The sequence below is a fragment of the Ranitomeya variabilis genome, chromosome 4, assembly GCF_051348905.1.
Source record: "Ranitomeya variabilis isolate aRanVar5 chromosome 4, aRanVar5.hap1, whole genome shotgun sequence".
Lineage (NCBI taxonomy): Eukaryota > Metazoa > Chordata > Amphibia > Anura > Dendrobatidae > Ranitomeya > Ranitomeya variabilis.
The window spans coordinates 404,723,017-404,741,609 of NC_135235.1; the positions used below are offsets into that span (position 1 = coordinate 404,723,017).

An 18,593-nucleotide genomic window follows, 5' to 3' on the forward strand; every position below is an offset into this window, starting at 1 on the left:
GAGGAGGAGGACGACTCAAACACTCTGCAGACTGGGACAATTTATCCTGCACATTAAACATTGATTACAATCTTTGTATCGAGTTTATCGTTATTCACTGGGACCCCAAGTGTTTGCTACCTACCAGCTGTAGTAACAATGATCTATCCAACATTAACAATGCATGAAAGCTAGCACCTGTCTGATACTCCTCATGGCCTCCTCAGCATTCATTGCATGCTTCACTACCCAATCCTTGAGATAATTAGACAGGAGCACATTTGATTCTCAGAGGCCACACTTTTTTTTGTAACTAATCTTTATTTCAAGAAAAAAAAAAATATAGCAAAAGAATAAAACAGTTGCTGTATGACTGAAATACCAAGATGAAAGTAAATAACTAGCAGTAAGATCAGAGCCTTTAAAAAGGAACACTACAGGATAAGACAAGTTCAGGGCTTTACTTTCTCAGTGACATTCAGAGAATTAAAAATTAACCTATTTTGCACATTTCGATACATTACACCAGAAATGTCCAACCTGTGGCTCCCTACCACCTGCAATCCCACTTTGGAATAACTGAAGAGTCCAAGGTAAGAGACCACTGCATTAGACAATCTGTTGAGACAACTCTCCTTTTGATCACCGGTAAAAATGGTGATTAAGCAAGTCTCTGCCCAATTTTGTGTGACCAAGGTATAGTCACTGTATACTGACATCTGCTCCCGTTTCTCCTCACAGAGGTTGATTGAGGCATGGCTTCGTAGAATTATGGCAAGTCTGAATCACGCCTCCTGTCTTGCTCTGGCTGTAAATAGACACAGCATAGTTCTCATAGGAGTTGGTCTATCCCACACCAGTGGAAAGGCAGGGGAGGAGTGATTCACACCAACCCCAGCACCCCCCATGCCCAGCAATGAAGAAATTGGGGTGCCGATCTCTGGCCATTATGTATAGTGACAAAAAAAATGCAGGCCATTGAGTGTCTTTAAATGCTCAGAGAATAGTTTTAGAGGTTGTGCAGTACATTGGAGTTCTCAGAGCTAATTTGATCCAATACACAAATTCTCTTCCTTAAAAGGAAATCTGGGCTAAATATATGCAGCTTTATGACTTGTTCATGACCTGAGGGGGTGGTGCATCAAGTGCCTGGAAAGCTCCTTTAAGTCCCTGCAAAAATGGTAATAGGCAAGGCTACCACAGTATTGCCACAAATAACCAAAGACTCTATAAGCAGTTTTACAATCACAGACCAGAAAAATAACTGCTTGAGGTTTAGGACATCAGATCAGATTTTCTCTAAAAACAGCTTTGTCATCGCTAGATGTATAGACCATGTAAAACGATGTCATCACGAGGGACAAATGCATTTATTTTGCATTCAGATACATCTACTGTGCAAAACCACTTTTAACTTTAAGAGCACCAGCAGAAGCAACACCAAGAGGAGGAACGTGACAGCAATGACGACTCCTGGGAAGGTTGAGGTCAGGTTCTGGAGACTAGTCACTCCTGAGGAGACATTTGTAAGACCGCATTAGTACCTTGAATAATGGTTAGCCTTGGTTAAAAGTTTAGTTACCTAATTCTTGCTCCCGATGGAAAACCAGGGGTCCAGTTGTGCCCACCACGTACAAAGTAGCATCACTCTGAGCACGGCGACCTATGAAAACAGTTTTGCTTAGGTTAGCATCAAAGCCCACCACTGTAGGGAAGGAGCCATTGACCACGTTAGCGGTTGACTTGACAAGTGCCTAGTTCGAAACATTCTAGTTGGATGCATAAAAACTGGTGGAGATTCAGTGGCATGTAAAAGTTTTGGCACCACTGGTCAAAATTACTGTGATTAGGGAAAGTTAAGCAAGTTGAAGATTAAATGATCTCTAAAAGGGCTAAAGTTAAAGATGACACATTTCCTTTGTGTTTTAGGCACACAAAAAAAAAAAAAAGTTTTGTTTTTGTTAAAATGTTTTTGTTTCTTTAATGGGATGATGCAAAAGTTTGGCCACCCTTGGAGATGTGTGCGCAGATAATTTTGACCAAAGTTTCATACCTTAGCCTGTTCGTGAACAAGCTATAACCCCATCATTGTTAGGAATGGCCAGGTGATGCAAATTTCCCAGTTTTATAAAAATCCAGCCTCCTATAATCTTGTGCCAAAAAATTGTAGCTATGGGTTCTTCTGAGCAGCTGTTGATCACTCTGAAAATGAAAATGGTGGAGGCCCACAAAGCAGGAAAAGGCTATAAGAAAATAGAAAGGAGTTTTCGAGTTGTCTTTCCTCAATTCGAAGTGTAAACAAGACAGACATGGTAGTTAACAGGATCAGTGGAGGTCAAGATAAGGTCTGGAAGACCAAGCAAAAATTTAAAATGAGAGCTGCTCGTAGGATTGCCAGAGAGGCAAATCGGAACACCCGCCTGACTGCATTAGACCTTTAGAAACATTTAGCATTCTCTGGAGTTGTGGTACATTGATTCTACTGTTCAGAGACACCTGCACAAATATGGTCTTCATGGAAGAGTTACCAGAATAAAACCTCTCATGTGTCCTCAGTATAAAATTCAGCTTAAGGCCGGCCTCACACTTGGCGTAAGACAATACGCCACGTATTATACGTCCGTACTACGGCCGTAATACGGAGAAATGTTCCCAAAATATTGATCCGTAGGCAGGGTGTGTCAGCGTATTTTGCGCATGGCATCCTCCGTATGTAATCCGTATGGCATCCGTACTGCGAGATTTTCGCGCAGGCTTGCAAAACCGACATCTAATGGATTTATGTGCTCAAATGTTAGGGAAAACATATATACAGTGTATATATATATACATATATATATATATATATACATATATATATACATATATATACATACATACACACACACACACACACACACACACACACACACACACACATACATACATATATATATATATATATCATTGAGACACATATATATATATATATATATATTCTGTATTTATATTTAATTCAGCGCGATATCTGTGACCAGCCGGTAATTCAATTGCCGGCTTTTCATTTCTCCTGCACAAACCCGACATGATATGAGACATGGTTTACATACAGTAAACCATCTCATATCCCCTTTTTTTTGCATATTCCACACTACTAATGTTAGTAGTGTGTATGTGCAAAATTTCAGCGCTGTAGCTGCTGAAATAAAGGGTTAAATGGCGGAAAAAATTGGCGTGGGCTCCCGCGCAATTTTCTCCGCCAGAATGGTAAAGCCAGTGACTGAGGGCAGATATTAATAGCCAGGAGAGGGTCCATGGTTATTGCCCCCCCCGTGGCTACAAACATCTGCCCCCAGCCACCCCAGAAAAGGCACATCTGGAAGATGCGCCTATTCTGGCACTTGGCCACTCTCTTCCCACTCCCGTGTAGCGGTGGGATATGGGGTAATGAAGGGTTAATGCCACCTTGCTATTGGAAGGTGACATTAAGCCAGATTAATAATGGAGAGGCGTCAATTATGACACCTATCCATTATTAATCCAATTGTTGGTAAGGGTTAAAAAACACACACACACACACGATTAAAAAGTAGTTTAATGAAATAAACACAGCGGTTGTTGTAATAATTTATTGTTCTCTCAATCCATCAGGAACACCCTCGCTTGGAAAAATAATAAACGCACAAGATACATACCCTCAGCTGAACCGTCACGTCCCACGAAGTAATCCATCTGAAGGGGTTAACTAATATTACAGGCAGGAGCCCTGCAAATGCAGCTGTGCTCCGTGCCTGTAATCCCCGGCGAATGAATGAAATGTAGGTCATTGACCTACATTTCCTTCAGTCGCGGTGATGCGCCCCCTGGTGGATGTCCTCATATGACCTGGAGCGTGGGAAAAAGTTCCCAGGCTGCAGTTCATGAGAACATCCACCAGAGGGCGCCTCACCGCGACTCAATGCAAGTACAGATCCTGCTTTCCTTTCAGCACCCGGGGGATTACAGGCACGGAGCACAGCTGCATTTAGCAGGGCTCGTGCCTGTAATATTAGTTAACCCCTTCAGATGGATTACTTCGTGGGACGAGACGGTTCACCAGAAGGTATGTATCTTGTGCGTTTATTATTTTGCCAAGCGAGGGTTTGCAAATGGATTGCGAGAACAATAAATTATTACAACAACCGCTGTGTTTATTTCATTAAACTACTTTTTAATCATGTGTGTGTGTGTTTTTTAACCCTTACCAACAATTGGATTAATAATGGATAGGTGTCATAATTGACGCCTCTCCATTATTAATCTGGCTTAATGTCACCTTACAATAGCAAGGTGGCATTAACCCTTCATTACCCCATATCCCACCGCTACAGGGAGTGGGAAGAGAGTGGCCAAGTGCCAGAATAGGCGCATCTTCCAGATGTGCCTTTTCTGGGGTGGCTGGGGGCAGATGTTTGTAGCCAGGGGGGGGCAATAACCATGGACCCTCTCCTGGCTATTAATATCTGCCCTCAGTCACTGGCTTTACCATTCTGGCGGAGAAAATTGCGCGGGAGCCCACGCCAATTTTTTCCGCCATTTAACCCTTTATTTCAGCAGCTACAGCGCTGAAATTTTGCACATACACACTACTAACATTAGTAGTGTGGAATATGCAAAAAAAAGGGGATATGAGATGGTTTACTGTATGTAAACCATGTCTCATATCCTGTCGGGTTTGTGCAGGAGAAATGAAAAGCCGGCAATTGAATTACCGACTTTTCACTAACAGCGATGCGTATTTCTCGCAAGTCACACTGCTGGTCCGTGTGGAATCCGTATTTTTCTCGCCCCCATAGACTTTCATTAGCGATTTTTTTGCGCAATACGCTGACAAACGCAGCATGCTGCGATTTTGTACGGCCGTAGAAGACCATATAATACTGAACCGTAATATACGGCTAATAGGAGCAGCCCCATTGAGAATAATTGTGCCGTTTATTTTGCGAGTTTTACGGACGTAATTTCTGCGCTCTTACGTCCGTAAAACTCGCTAGTGTGAGGCCGGCCTTAGAAGTATGCAAAAGAACATGTAAACAAGGCTGATACCTTTTGGAAACATGTCCCGAGAACCAATCAAGTTAAAATTGAACTCTTAGCCACAATAATCAAATGTGTGGATATTAAAAAAAAAAAAAAAAAAAAAAAAAGGCCACAGAATTTTAGGAAAAGAATATCTCGCCTACCATTAATAAAGTTGTCTACTGCTTGGACAGCTTATACCGCTTATATATTTTTCGTTTTTGTAATTTTTAAAATTTAAGATGCAATGAGCTGATGCAAAAGTTTGGGCACCCAGCTTGGTTAGTACCTAGTAGCACCCCCTTCTGCAAGTAGCACAGCTTGTAAACTTTTTTTGTAGTCAGCCAAGAGTCTCTTCGTATTTTTTGTTTGAGGAATTTTCATCCACTTTTTCTTGGCAAATACTTCCTCTTCTGTGAGATTTCTAGTGCTAAAGTGCTAGGCAGCTGCTCAGAAGAACCCATGGCTACAATTTTCAGGCACAAGGTTAGAGGAAGCTGGATTTTTATAAAGTTGGGAAATTTGCATAGCCTGGCCTTTCCTAATGATGATGGTGAACAAGCCATAACTAACAGGCTAATTAAGGTCTGAGACCTTGATCAAAGTTATCTGAGCACACAAATCTCCAAGGGTGAAGCCGCCCATATGAAAAAAAAAAAAAAAAAAAAAGTATATATAAATGTATATATATATATAAAATATAATTTTTTTTTGTACAGACCAAAAGTTTGGACACACCTCATTTAAAGATTTTTCTGTATTTTCATGACTATGAAAATTGTACATTCACACTGAAGACATCAAAACTATGAATTAAGGCTTGTGGAATTATATACTTAATAAAAAAGTGTGAAACAACTGAAATTATGTCTTATATTCTAGGTTCTTCAAAATAGCCACCTTTTGCTTTAATGAATGCTTTGCACACTCTTGACATTCTCTTGATGAGCTTCAAGAGGTACTCACCGGAAAAGGTCTTCCAACAATTTTGAAGGCGTTCCCAGAGATGCTTAGCGCTTGTTGGCCCTTTTGCCTTCACTCTGCAGTCCAGATCACCCCAAACCATCTCAATTGGGTTCAGTCTGGTGACTGTCATCTGGCGTAGCACCCCATCACTCTCTTTCTTGGTCAAATAGCCCTTACACAGCCTGGAGGTGTGTTTGGGGTCATTGTCCTGTTGAAAAATAAATGATGGTCCAACTAAACGCAAACCAGATGGAATAGCATGCTGCTGCAAGATGCTGTGGTAGCCATGCTGGTTCAGTATGCCTTCAATTTTGAATAAATCCTCAACAGTGTCACCAGCAAAGCACTGCCATACCATCACACCTCCTCCTCCATGCTTCACGGTGGGAACCAGGCATGTAGAGTCCATCCGTTCACCTTTTCTGCGTCGCACAAAGACATGGTCGCTGGAACCAAAGATCTCAAATTTGGACTCATCAGACCAAAGCACACAGATTTCCACTGGTCTAATGTCCATTCCTTGTGTTCTTTAGCCCAAACAACTCTCTTCTGCTTGTTGTCTGTCCTTAGCAGTGGTTTCCAAGCAGCTATTTTACCACAAAGGCCTGCTGCACAAAGGCTCCTCTTAACAGTTGTTGTAGAGATGTGTCTGCTGCTAGAACTGTGTGGCATTGACCTGATCTCTAATCTGAGCTGTTGTTAACTTGTGATTTCTGAGGCTGGTGACTCAGATAAACATATCCTCAGAAGCAGAGGTGACTCTTGGTCTTCCTTGGGGACACTTTCAAAGTTTTCCCAATTTTTCAGACTGACTGACCTTCATTTCTTAAAGTAATAATGGCCACTCGTTTTTCTTTACTTAGCTGCTTTTTTCTTGCTATAGTACAAATTCTAACAGTCTATTCAGTAGGATTATCAGCTGTGTATCAGACTTCTGCACAACACAACTGATGGTCCCAACCCCATTTATAAGGCAAGAAATCCCACTTATTAAACCTGACAGGGCACACCTGTGAAGTGAAAACCATTTCCGGTGACTACCTCTTGAAGATCATCAAGAGAATGCCAAGAGTGTGCAAAGCAGTCATCAAAGCAAAGGTGGCTACTTTGAAGAACCTAGAATAGAAGACATATTTTCAGTTGTTTCACACTTTTTTGTTAAGTATATAATTCCACATGTGTTAATTCATAGTTTTGATGCCTTCAGTGTGAATGTAAAATTTTCATAATCATGAAAATACATCTTTAAATGAGAAGGTGTGTCCAAACTTTTGGTCTGTACTGTATGTACAGACCAAATGAAAATTAAATTACAAGATTACAAGATTAAAATACAAAGGAAATGTATAATCTTTAACTTTGAATAAACTGTAGGAGAGATCAGCGCAATAGGGTCTTATCTGATGACACATTTCATTTAATTCAAATTGCACTAACCTGAGATCTATTGGTAAGGCATATAGATCTTAATGAGGATCCCAGCTACAGGAGACCGTATCAATATGACAAGATACCAGGTACTCTTGTGGTTATGTCCCGAGGAGTGGTCATTTGAACTTTGAAACGAGTTGAATTAAACCACTTTTGTTTATTTGAACACCTTAACTTTTTATCATTATCGGCACTAAATCCACAAAATCCTCTATCTTGTCATCTTTAACTTTAGCCCCTTTGTGGAGATCAAATGCTTTTTTTTTTTCTTTTATAACAACGCACACTAGATTGGCAGCTTTCTACCTACGTTTAGGGGGTAGAAGGGTAGTAGAAGAGGTCGTGGCAACAGGGGAGTTGATTGATATTGTTTGTTCTTGACTTGTGTGTGATTGAGAAAGTTCCATTTTATTCCTAAGGCCGGTATTGTGTCTTGGTTCTCCTGGAGGCTCTACCTCAAGGCTGCCCCTGGGAAAAGGGGGAGGTCTGTCCACTAGGGGGACCATTTCCAGCATAGGGATACAGTTTGCACTACACAGGAAAACATAGTTAATTTATGGGATTATCCCACTAGTTTGGAGGGGTTAGATTCATTTATAGGGGGAAGCACTTCCTACAGTAGAGTATTCATCAATAACTGAGTGAGCAGCTTAGAACAGTCAGGTGTGTGATGTAGTTCTGAGGAAAGTGCTAGAAAAATGATGGTTCTAAGAAAAACTGATGCAGCAGAGGCTGAAGGGTTCTTGCAGTACAAGTCTCCTTAAGAGTAGGAAGTCAAGTCACACGCTTGGTGTGGATGGCGGGACAGTCTTGGGCCTAGGGTGCGGAAGAGACATTGAGCGTCAAGTCTACCTCCCTGATGAGGAAGAGATCAACCGGGTCACAGTGAAAGAAGGATGGTGAGTCCTAGGGAGACTTATGCTGGATTGGAGGCTTCTGGACCAACAGAAGATGTTGAGGCGTGGCAGGTTGGCCAGGATGGAGGCATGGACTGATTATACACAAGACCAATGGAACATCACCAAGAAGGAACAGTCTCAATATGTATGCCGCAACTGATTGTATCCATATTACACAGTAAAGCCGAACCTGTTGAACCAGACCTATGGCCTCCTGTCATATCTGTAGCAGCAGCTGGATCTGATCCCATGGATGGCGAAGTACCCAGAACTACTGAAGTACAAGACCAATGTCACATTCACCACACACACCTGTCTGACTCCTGTTTAGCAGGAGGGTTTCAGGCCAAAGAGGGGTTTCAGGCCAAAGAGATGTCGGTTCCAGCCCACAGCAGAATTGCCCTGTCCCCTCCAAGTGGCACTGTGAGCAGGGTTACTTGAAAGGGGAGGACAGGGCTGCTTTTCTGTATGCCAGAACTGACTTCTCTTTGTCCTAAAACCCCTCTTCTAAACAGGAGTCAGACAGATGTATGGTGCTGTGGAGTTTGTTCTTCACTCACTTGTCGTTCAGGAGTTCTTGTCACCTCCCCATCCATAGGACTGGGTCTGGCTGCAGCTACAGATATGACAGGAGACCACAAGTCTGGTTCAACAGGTTAGTCTGTCCTGTGTAATATGGATATAAACAGTTGCAGCATACATATTGAGAGACAGTTCTGTCCTGGTGATGTTCCTTTGGTCCTTTGTATAATCAGTCCTTGCCTCAGTTCTGCCCGACCTGCACCCACTTCAACATGTTCTGTTGGTCCCAGGTGGTTCTTATCAGGCATAAAAGTTTCCCTGAAGCTCAGCATACTTGGCTTTTGCTGTGACCCAGCTGACCTCTTCCTCATCAAGGAATGAGCTTTTTTCCTCTCATCTTCCTCATCAGGGAGACAGATAGGACACTCAATGTCTCTTCTGAGCACTAGGCCAAAGACTTTCCCGCCGTTCACATGAAGCATGGGATGTGAATTCCTACTGTTAGGAAACGTTCTGCCTCTACTGCATCAGTTTTCTTAGTGCCCATTGACCCCATCATTTTCTAGAACTTTCCTCAGCACTACCACACATCTGACTCTCCAAAACTTCTCACTCAGCTCTTGACTAATAATCCACTGCAGGAAGTGCTTCCCCTATAAATTAATGTAACCCATCCCAACAAGTGGGCCAATCCCATGAATTAACTATATGTTTTCCTGTGTAGTGCAAACTGTATCCCTATGCTGGTAATGGACCCTCTAGTGGACAGACCTCCCCCATTCCCATGGACAGCCTTGAGGCAGAGTCTCTAGGAGAAGCAAAACACAATACCGGCCAAAGGAATAAAGTAGAACATTGTTGATCACACAAACCAACAACAAACAATTTCAATCAACTCCTGTTGTCACAACGTTGTCTTCTACCCACCCTACATATGCACAGTGTACACAGAAAGCTTCCTATCAGTGGTAGAGGCGAGGTTATACAGAGCTCATTAACATGGAGATCTACATAATAGTAAATTTACTAGTCTTCTAGTGATAAATCACTTTTAGTTGCAGATCAAAACTACAGCAAGCAGCCAAGAAAATGACATTGCTGTAATCCAGTTCTATGCATTATGCTGCTCTCAGATTAGCTGGTAAAAACCTGGTGACAGATTCCCTTTAAAACTGACCTTACAGCGGCATTTTGCTCCATAAACTACAGACACTGTCAGGTTGGCACCATTATACTGATTACAATGATACATTGGTTGATGAAATCCATCTTGTGGTTGTGGTTTAATCTTTATTTGTAGTTTTCAGTTAATGAGCTTCTTGTGCTTCAGGGTGGCCAGTAGGGATTTTTATGTGGTACTATGGTTACATATGCATCTGTACGGGCTTATGACAGGTCACTGATCCTTCAATGACCTGCCCCCTATTTTACATGTGGCATATACTACGGTGGGTTTAGAAAAAAATTAAAAAAGTAAAGTCAGCAAAATGGTGCCGGTAGCGGTGCCTGTGCTGTAGCATAATCCATGCCTTTATGCCTACATTAGGGTGATAAAAAAAATATAAAATTGGATCTATCAAAATTGCGCCGGCGCAGTAGCATCTATCGCGTTCTGGTAGATGCTACTGCACAAGCACCATTTTGATGAAGCCATTTTTTTTTTTACCCCACAATAGTATAGACAAAGTATAGAGACATATGGATATGTGTCATACTACAGTTCAGGTGCCGCTGCCAGCTCTATTTTGATGAAGTTACTTTTTTTTTTTTTTTTCTAACCCCACAATACTATATGTAGCATGTAAAATAGGGGGCAGGTCACTGAAGGATCAGTGACCGGTCATAATAGGAATATGTAAGCAGAGGACCACAGGCTGCCCCGAAGCACGAGAATCTCATTAACTGAAAACTTCAAATAAAGATTAAACCACAAGATGGATTTCATCAACCCAGGTATCATTTTAATCAGTATAAGGCTGGGGTCACACTCGCGAGTGTCATGCGAGAAACTCACGCGAGTCTCTCGCATCAATACCTGGCACTGCCGCCGGCACTCGGGACCAGAGTGTGCGGCTGCATAGAAATACATGCATCCGCGAAGTCCTGTCCCGAGTGCCGGCAGGTATTGATGCGCGGGTTTCTCACATCACACTCGTAAGTGTGACCCCAGCCTAACAGCGCCAACCTGACAGTGTCTGTAGTTTACTGAGCAAAATACTGCTGACAGGTTCGCTTTAATACAAAGTTTCACAAAAAAAGTTTAGAAAATAGCGGCACTCACCAGTTTGCTGATTCAAAGTGTTTAATCCATGTGCAGATTAATTCAAACACATACTGAGAAGTAACAAGGGTGCGGGGAGTGCAGGAGGACGACGGCCGTTTCGTGCAATCAGCACTTCTACGGGTCCATGTGCGATAAAATGATGTAATTTCCTTTTATACAGGTTACATCAACAATAAAAAAACAACAAATTACTGACATTTTATGAAAACAAATACAAAATTTGTATCAAAGACATTCTTCAACTATATCAGTATATATTTTATCATATGCTTACTGAACATTGACGAAATTTATAGGAATACGGCCATATCTAATTTATCATTTAGGCCTAACGGACCCTGAGCGTTGGCATTTATAATCCATTTTCCCTCCTCCCTCAAAAGGAGCCTGTTATGGTTACCTCCCTGAGGCGGGAATTTAACTACTTCCAGACCAATGTGAGGACATCACAGACACTGCTCCTTGTCACAGTGCGACATCAAGTTTACTAGCGGGAAGAGAGCGTGCGCGTGAGTTTTTTGCTAACTGTAACATACGTGACGAATTGGAATTAATTGGGACAAAAACCCTTGAGATGAAGATTGGCGCCCTAGCCGAAAAGGAAATTAAATTATTTTGGACAATCAAATCTTTAAAATCATATGTGGAATGCAATCGTGTCCCAAGAGGACTCCGTGTTTATAAAGAGATCTCGCAATTTAATAATAATCCCAGCTTCCAGCAAGCTTGGGAGCAAATTCATTTAAAATGTTCCCTAAATCTTTTAGAGTTGGTCATAAAACAAAATGAAAAGGAATACATTATCCTATGTGAACAACTAGAAAAATCAAAGAGAATTAATGTCAAGAATAACAGAAGAACAAAACTTAATGTTTTTGAAAAAATTTGAAAAGAAATTAATTGGGATACAAATGGATACAAAGGAAAAGAAGAAAATTAAATTCTTGAGAGATAAAAACGACTATAGCTCAGGCCAAATCTTCATGTGGAATAAGAATAAGCAAAGAAAAAATTCTGGGAACCGCTACACTGGCAACAAAAATAAATATAAAAAGAAATCCTCAGGTGATGGATGGATTACTGATTCTGATTCTAGCGGAGTGGAGGAATCTAATGGAGACAGAGAGGAAGCTACCACTTCAACTCATACTGAAACCCCTTTAGATGTGGGACACGTAGGGGCCGGCGTAAACGCAAAGAAAAAACGAAAAACTGTCGTGGAGGAGATGACCACCCCAGATAATGCTCTTCAAATTATAAATCTCTCCACAAACACTTTAACCACCGATCAGGTCAAATTACTTTCACGAGGTCTAAACTTTTGCATACCTGAGGATTTCAACTTAACGGAGTTTAAAATAGATTTTTATAAGGACATAAGAAAATTGCATCTGCATAAATATTACAACAATGCGGAAAATAAAAAAAGGAAATCAGGATGTTGTCTCAACTGATGTCCCAGCAACTATAGGCAACTTGGGCTTTATAGCTTATCTTCCCAGTAACATTCAAGATCTAGAAGACGCTCGCCTTTTGATGAGCATTAATGAGGATTGCGATCTAGCTACACAAGATGAGGGAATTAAGGACTGCATGGCACCATTTAGAGGAGGAGTTCAATCAACATTCATGCCTCCAATTTCATCCACAAACGTAATTGATGCATTTCATAATGCGGTATTAAAAGACATTGAAGCAATTATTTATCCGAAGACAGCCAAGAATCTCTCGCAGGGTGAGGTTAGAGCTCTACGTGAAATACAATCTTGGGAGGATGTGGTGATTAGAAAATCAGATAAGGGTGGCAACTTAAGGCCCCGTCTCACATAGCGATTTACCAACGATCACGACCAGCGATACGACCTGGCCGTGATCGTTGGTAAGTCGTTGTGTGGTCGCTGGGGAGCTGTCACACAGACAGCTCTCTCCAGCGACCAACGATCAGGGGAACGACTTCGGCATCGTTGAAACTGTCCTCAACGATGCCGAAGTCCCCCTGCAGCACCCAGGTAACCAGAGTAAACATCGGGTTACTAAGTGCAGGGCCGCAATTAGTAACCCGATGTTTACCCTGGTTACCAAAAAAAAACAAACAGTACATACTCACCATCTGATGTCCGTCAGGTCCCTTGCCGTCTGCTTCCTGCTCTGACTGAGTGCCGCCGTACAGTGAGAGCAGAGCGCAGCGGTGACGTCACTGCTGTGCTCTGCTCTCACTGTACGGCGGCACTCAGTCAGAGCAGGAAGCAGACGGCAAGGGACCTGACGGACATCAGATGGTGAGTATGTACTGTTTGGTTTTTTTACATTTACGCTGGTAACCAGGGTAAACATCGGGTTACTAAGCGTGGCCCTGCGCTTAGTAACCCGATGTTTACCCTGGTTACCAGTGAAGACATCGCTGGATCAGTGTCACACACACCGATTCAGCGATGTCAGCGGGACCTCAACGACCAAAAAAAGGTCCAGGCCATTCCGACACGACCAGCGATCTCGCAGCAGGGGCCTGGTCGCTGGTACGTGTCACACATAGCGAGATCGCTACTGAGGTCGCTGTTGCGTCACAAAACTTGTGACTCAGCAGCGATCTCGCTAGCGATCTCGCTATGTGTGACGGGGCCTTAAGTCATTTTGGAAAAGTATTACTATACCAGTGAGGCATTATCACAATTGAATGATGCAGAAACATCAACTGCTTGATGGCAACCCCACGTGCAAATACAAAGAAAAATTAAGGGTTTTGCTCAATAAATATGTGGAAAAAGGTGTTTTGAGAAAAACAAGGGCAGGAAAACTCATACCAGAGTGCCCAAATATTCCTCACTGGTATAGCATTCCTAAGATACACAAATGTGCAGAAAGACCTCCCGGACGCCCGATAATTTTGGGGTTGAATTCTCTAACAGAACCCCTCTCTCAATTCTTGGACTGGTTGTTAAAACCGCTATTGAAAAAAAATCCTGCTTTTGTGAAAGACAGTGGTGACTTTTTATGTGCTCTTAGAAATGTGGATTGGCAGAGTAGTTTTTCACTTGCCTCTATAGACGTGGTGAATCTCTATACAAGAATTCCTCAATCGAAGGGAATTGAGGCTATAGAAAAAAATCTTAAAAAACACTGGAAAAGATGATATGTTTATTTCCTTTGTCACAGAAAGTCTTACATTCGTTCTGTCTCAATGCTTTTAAATTTATTGACAAATGGTACGCACAAAAAACATGGTACGCACAAAAAACGGGCACCGCGATGGGCACACCGGTGGCATGCGTTTTCGCCAATTTATTCCTCGTGGCTTTTGAGGAAAAGTACATCAAGTATAAATAATCCATACTTAAAATTTATTCGTACTTACCTGCGGTTCGCAGATGATATTTTCATCACATAGGACGGAACAGATTGTGACTTTAATAATTTTGTATCATATTTAAATGTAAATAATGAATAAAATATGCGTTCTACTGCGTGTTTTGGTAAAAACTCTTTGGAATTCTTGGATGTGAAAGTTGATGTGCTAGAGGGGGAAATTAACACTAGTGGATTTAGAAAGCCCACTGCGACAAATAATGTGCTGCATTATGAAAGTGCTCACCCGGCTCATACAAAAAACGCAATCCCCTACAGCCAAATGGTGAGGTTGAGGAAAATCAATAATAGTAACAAAAAGTATAAAGAGCAAATAGTTGAACTTAAAAGACGGTTTAAAAACCAGAGGATATCCAGCAGAAGTTTTAGATCAGGCAGAGAGTCGGGCGGATAAATTGTTACAATCCGAACTACTTAAAAAACGAACAGCAAAAAGTTGGATTCAGGATGACAAAGCTATCCGTAAGTTTAATTTTACATTTAAACACAGTCCAATGGACAAAGCGATTCATGTAGCAGTGAGAAAAAACTGGCATATTTTGCAAAATGATAGGGACTTAGTAAAAATTACAACACTTGACCCACAATTTGCGTATAAACGCACTAAAAACCTTGGTGATCTATTGGTGCACAATAGGTTATTGCCAGCACAAAATAATTGGCTAACAAAGGATTTACCAAAAGGCAACTTTGAATGTAAAAATTGCAGATTTTGTCATTTGCACAAATTGGATAATCCATTAAAAATCGGAGGGATAGTTCACAGGATACGGGACTTTATCACATGTAAATATGTGGTATGTGATTTTTTTTGTCCGTGTAATTATTTTTATATTGGAAAGACAATACGTTCCTTGGCTACCAGATTTAGAGAGCATTACAATTCAATAACGACAGGCAAGGGCTGCATGCGGCTTATAAAACACATGCAAGAGCAGCATAATAGCAACCCTGAATTAATGCAATTCGCTGGTCTGGAAGTAGTTAAATTCCCACCTCAGGGAGGTAACCATAACAGGCTCCTTTTGAGGGAGGAGGGAAAATGGATTATAAATGCCAACGCTCAGGGTCTGTTAGGCCTAAATGATAAATTAGATATGGCCGTATTCCTATAAATTTCGTCAATGTTCAGTAAGCATATGATAAAATATATACTGATATAGTTGAAGAATGTCTTTGATACAAATGTTGTATTTGTTTTCATAAAATGTCAGTAATTTGTTGTTTTTTTATTGTTGATGTAACCTGTATAAAAGGAAATGACATCATTTTATCGCACATGGACCCGTAGAAGTGCTGATTGCACGAAACGGCCGTCGTCCTCCTGCACTCCCCGCACCCTTGTTACTTCTCAGTATGTGTTTGAATTAATCTGCACATGGATTAAACACTTTGAATCAGCAAACTGGTGAGTGCCGCTATTTTCTAAACTTTTTTTGTGAAACTTTGGATTTCTGGTGCTCATCTTTGTTCAAGTATTGCAATACAGTTGCTTTTTGTCGTCTGCACGTGAATGGAGAAATTTGATTGAAAGATCTCCTGCTGTGAGTCACATGGACCTAGTGCCATTCCACTCCTGAAGATCGAAACGACAGGTTCGCTTTAATGAATGCCAGAAAGCATGATGCATTAACTTACTGCGTGTGAGATTAGCACAGTCGGATGTGCAGCTTTCAGATGAGGATGGCACACAAACCGAGACACTACAGAAGAAATAAACCTACAAAATAAGGATCACAATGGTCATTGAATATAAAAACAAGTTTGTGACATGACTAAGGCTACTTTCACACTAGCGTCGTACTCGGCCCGTCGCAGTGCGTCGGGCCGACGTACCGACGCTAGCAGTGAATGCGCCGCACAACGGGGGCAGCGGATGCTGTTTTTCCACGCATCCGCTGCCCCATTGTGAGGTGCGGGCCGAGTTCCAGCTGCGCATGCGCGGTCGGAAATGGCAGTCCGTCGGCAGCAAAAAACGTTACATGTAACGTTTTTTGCAGCCGACGGTCCGCCACAACACGGCGCAACCGTCGCACGACGGTTACGACGTGTGGCAAAGCGTCGCAATGCGACGCTAATGCAAATCAATGGTGAAAAAACGCATCCTGCAAGCATTTTTGCAGGATGCGTTTTTTCAACCAAACGACGCATAGCGACGTGCAGTGCACGACGCTAGTGTGAAAGAGGCCTAAGCAGTTAACCTGGTTTAACCCTTTTGCGCCACAGCCTGGTTTTGCCTTTGTGACGGGCCAATTTTTACAATTCTGACAACTGTCACTTTAAGAGGTTATAAATCTGCAACGTTTCAACATATCCCATGGATTCTGAGATTTCTTTTTGTGATATATTGTACTTCATGATAGTGGTAAAATTTGTTCAATATGACTTGCATTTATTTCTGAAAATATCGGAAATTTGGCAAAACTTGAAAAATTCACAATTTTCAAGTTTTTAATCTTTATGCCCTTAAACCAGAGAGATATGTCACACAAACTAGTTGATAACCAACATTTCCCACATGTCTACTTTACATCAGCACAATTTTTGTGTTATGAAGTTATGTGTTAAATTGACCAGCGATATATATCGATATATATATATATATATATATATAAATTTTCCAGTATCTCATTTGTTGAAAAACGACTGCTTGGGCACATGGTAGGGCTGGAAAGGGAATGAGCACTATTTTGGCTGCAATAGGTTGCAGATGCCATGTCCCGTTTGATGTGCCCCTGACATGCCAAAACAGAAGAAATCCCCACAGATTATCCCATATTGTAAACTATACCTCAAGGAATTCATCTAGGGGAGTAGAGAGTATGTTTAACCCTCAGGAAATTCACTAACATGTATAAAATTAAGTATTAAATTAAAACTAAATATTACTATTTTTTTCTACTAAAATATCGCTTTGACCCCAAGTTTGCAATTTTCTAAAGGGGTAATAGGAGAAATTGCAAAACAAATTGTACTGTTCGTTTTCTCCTGAGTGCATCAATACCCCATAAATGGTCGAAAACTACCTTTGAGGCACAATGCAAAGTTCAAAAGGGAAGGAGCGCAATATTACAGTGCAGATTGGTTAGGGTTCAGTGATCATATTGACACCACAAGTGCCTCGTAGAATTTTATACTATTGGGAAGTGAAGAAAAAAAAATTAAATTTTTACCACAAAAATTGTTTTAGCCCCAGATTTTACATTTTCACACTGGGAAATGGGTAAAAATGGTGCCAAAATGTGTGTCACACAATTTCTGCTGAACTTGGCAATACCCCATATATGGCTGAACAGTACTGCTTAGCCAAACAAAGACTCTGGAGGGGCAGAGCGCTATTTGACTCGGAGAACAAATTATAGAATAGTTTCCGGACTCCATATGAAGAGCCCCTAAATGCCAGAAAAGCAGAAGTGACCCCAGTTTGGAAATTACACCCCTTTGGGAATTTATCTACAAGTGTAGTGTTGATTTTGACTCCATAAGTGTTTTCCAGAAACAAGAAACAGTGGATGTTGCTGAAGGATAATTGCAAACTGCCATTGTACTGACCAGTACGTTGCAGTCACCAGTACGTTATGCCCAGCCCGTGCCTCTGGAGACATGCACCCATAAATTAGACAGGCTCTCTTCACTGCAGAAATGCCAAACATTTAGGTACACTGTGGGGCTTAGAAGGCATTTGAATTTGGGAGCGCAGAATTTCTTTTAGGGGGTGAGGAGCCATAACGCTTTGCCTTTCCGTTAACAGATGATGGACCTGAGTGGGGACTTGCTTTTTTTTTGTGGATTGAATTGAAGCTTTTATTGGGAATATTTTACATAACGTTGGGGATCACATTTATCCAGTGCTCTATGCTGATCACTTTGGGGTTTCCATCTAAATCTCTGAGTCACGTGATTCAGTTGAAACCCCCAAGGGATCCATTCACTATAATGAGGCAGCAGAGTTACGCTGGACTCAGTCTGGCCTCTGTTCAGTGGTGTCCTTTTCAGAGGTGAACAAAACTGGGTGACTGCAATTTTATGTATGACTAAAAAGACGAACACTGCCAGATCACAGGTCCTATGACATCCACAGTACCTCCATCTGCCTCATTATAGAGAATCTT

The 18,593-nt window shown here is 41.6% G+C and overlaps 1 protein-coding gene across 2 annotated transcripts in view; it reads right to left on the reverse strand.

Moving 5' to 3' along the window:
• Window positions 1–287: 287 nt before the first annotated feature.
• The window catches only part of LOC143764955 (zona pellucida sperm-binding protein 1-like), a 150,159-nt gene continuing 131,853 nt past the window's right edge, over window positions 288–18,593 (reverse strand). The window contains exons 10-12 of one of the 2 annotated variants that reach the window (XM_077251107.1): window positions 16,120–16,201; window positions 1,562–1,642; window positions 288–1,491 (exon numbers count right to left, since the gene is read on the reverse strand). In XM_077251107.1, coding sequence (XP_077107222.1) covers window positions 1,361–1,491; window positions 1,562–1,642; window positions 16,120–16,201 — 294 coding nt within the window. In that variant the 3' untranslated portion in view covers window positions 288–1,360. The remainder of the gene's footprint in view (window positions 1,492–1,561; window positions 1,643–16,119; window positions 16,202–18,593) is intronic. The other variant, XM_077251108.1, reaches the window with a different exon arrangement.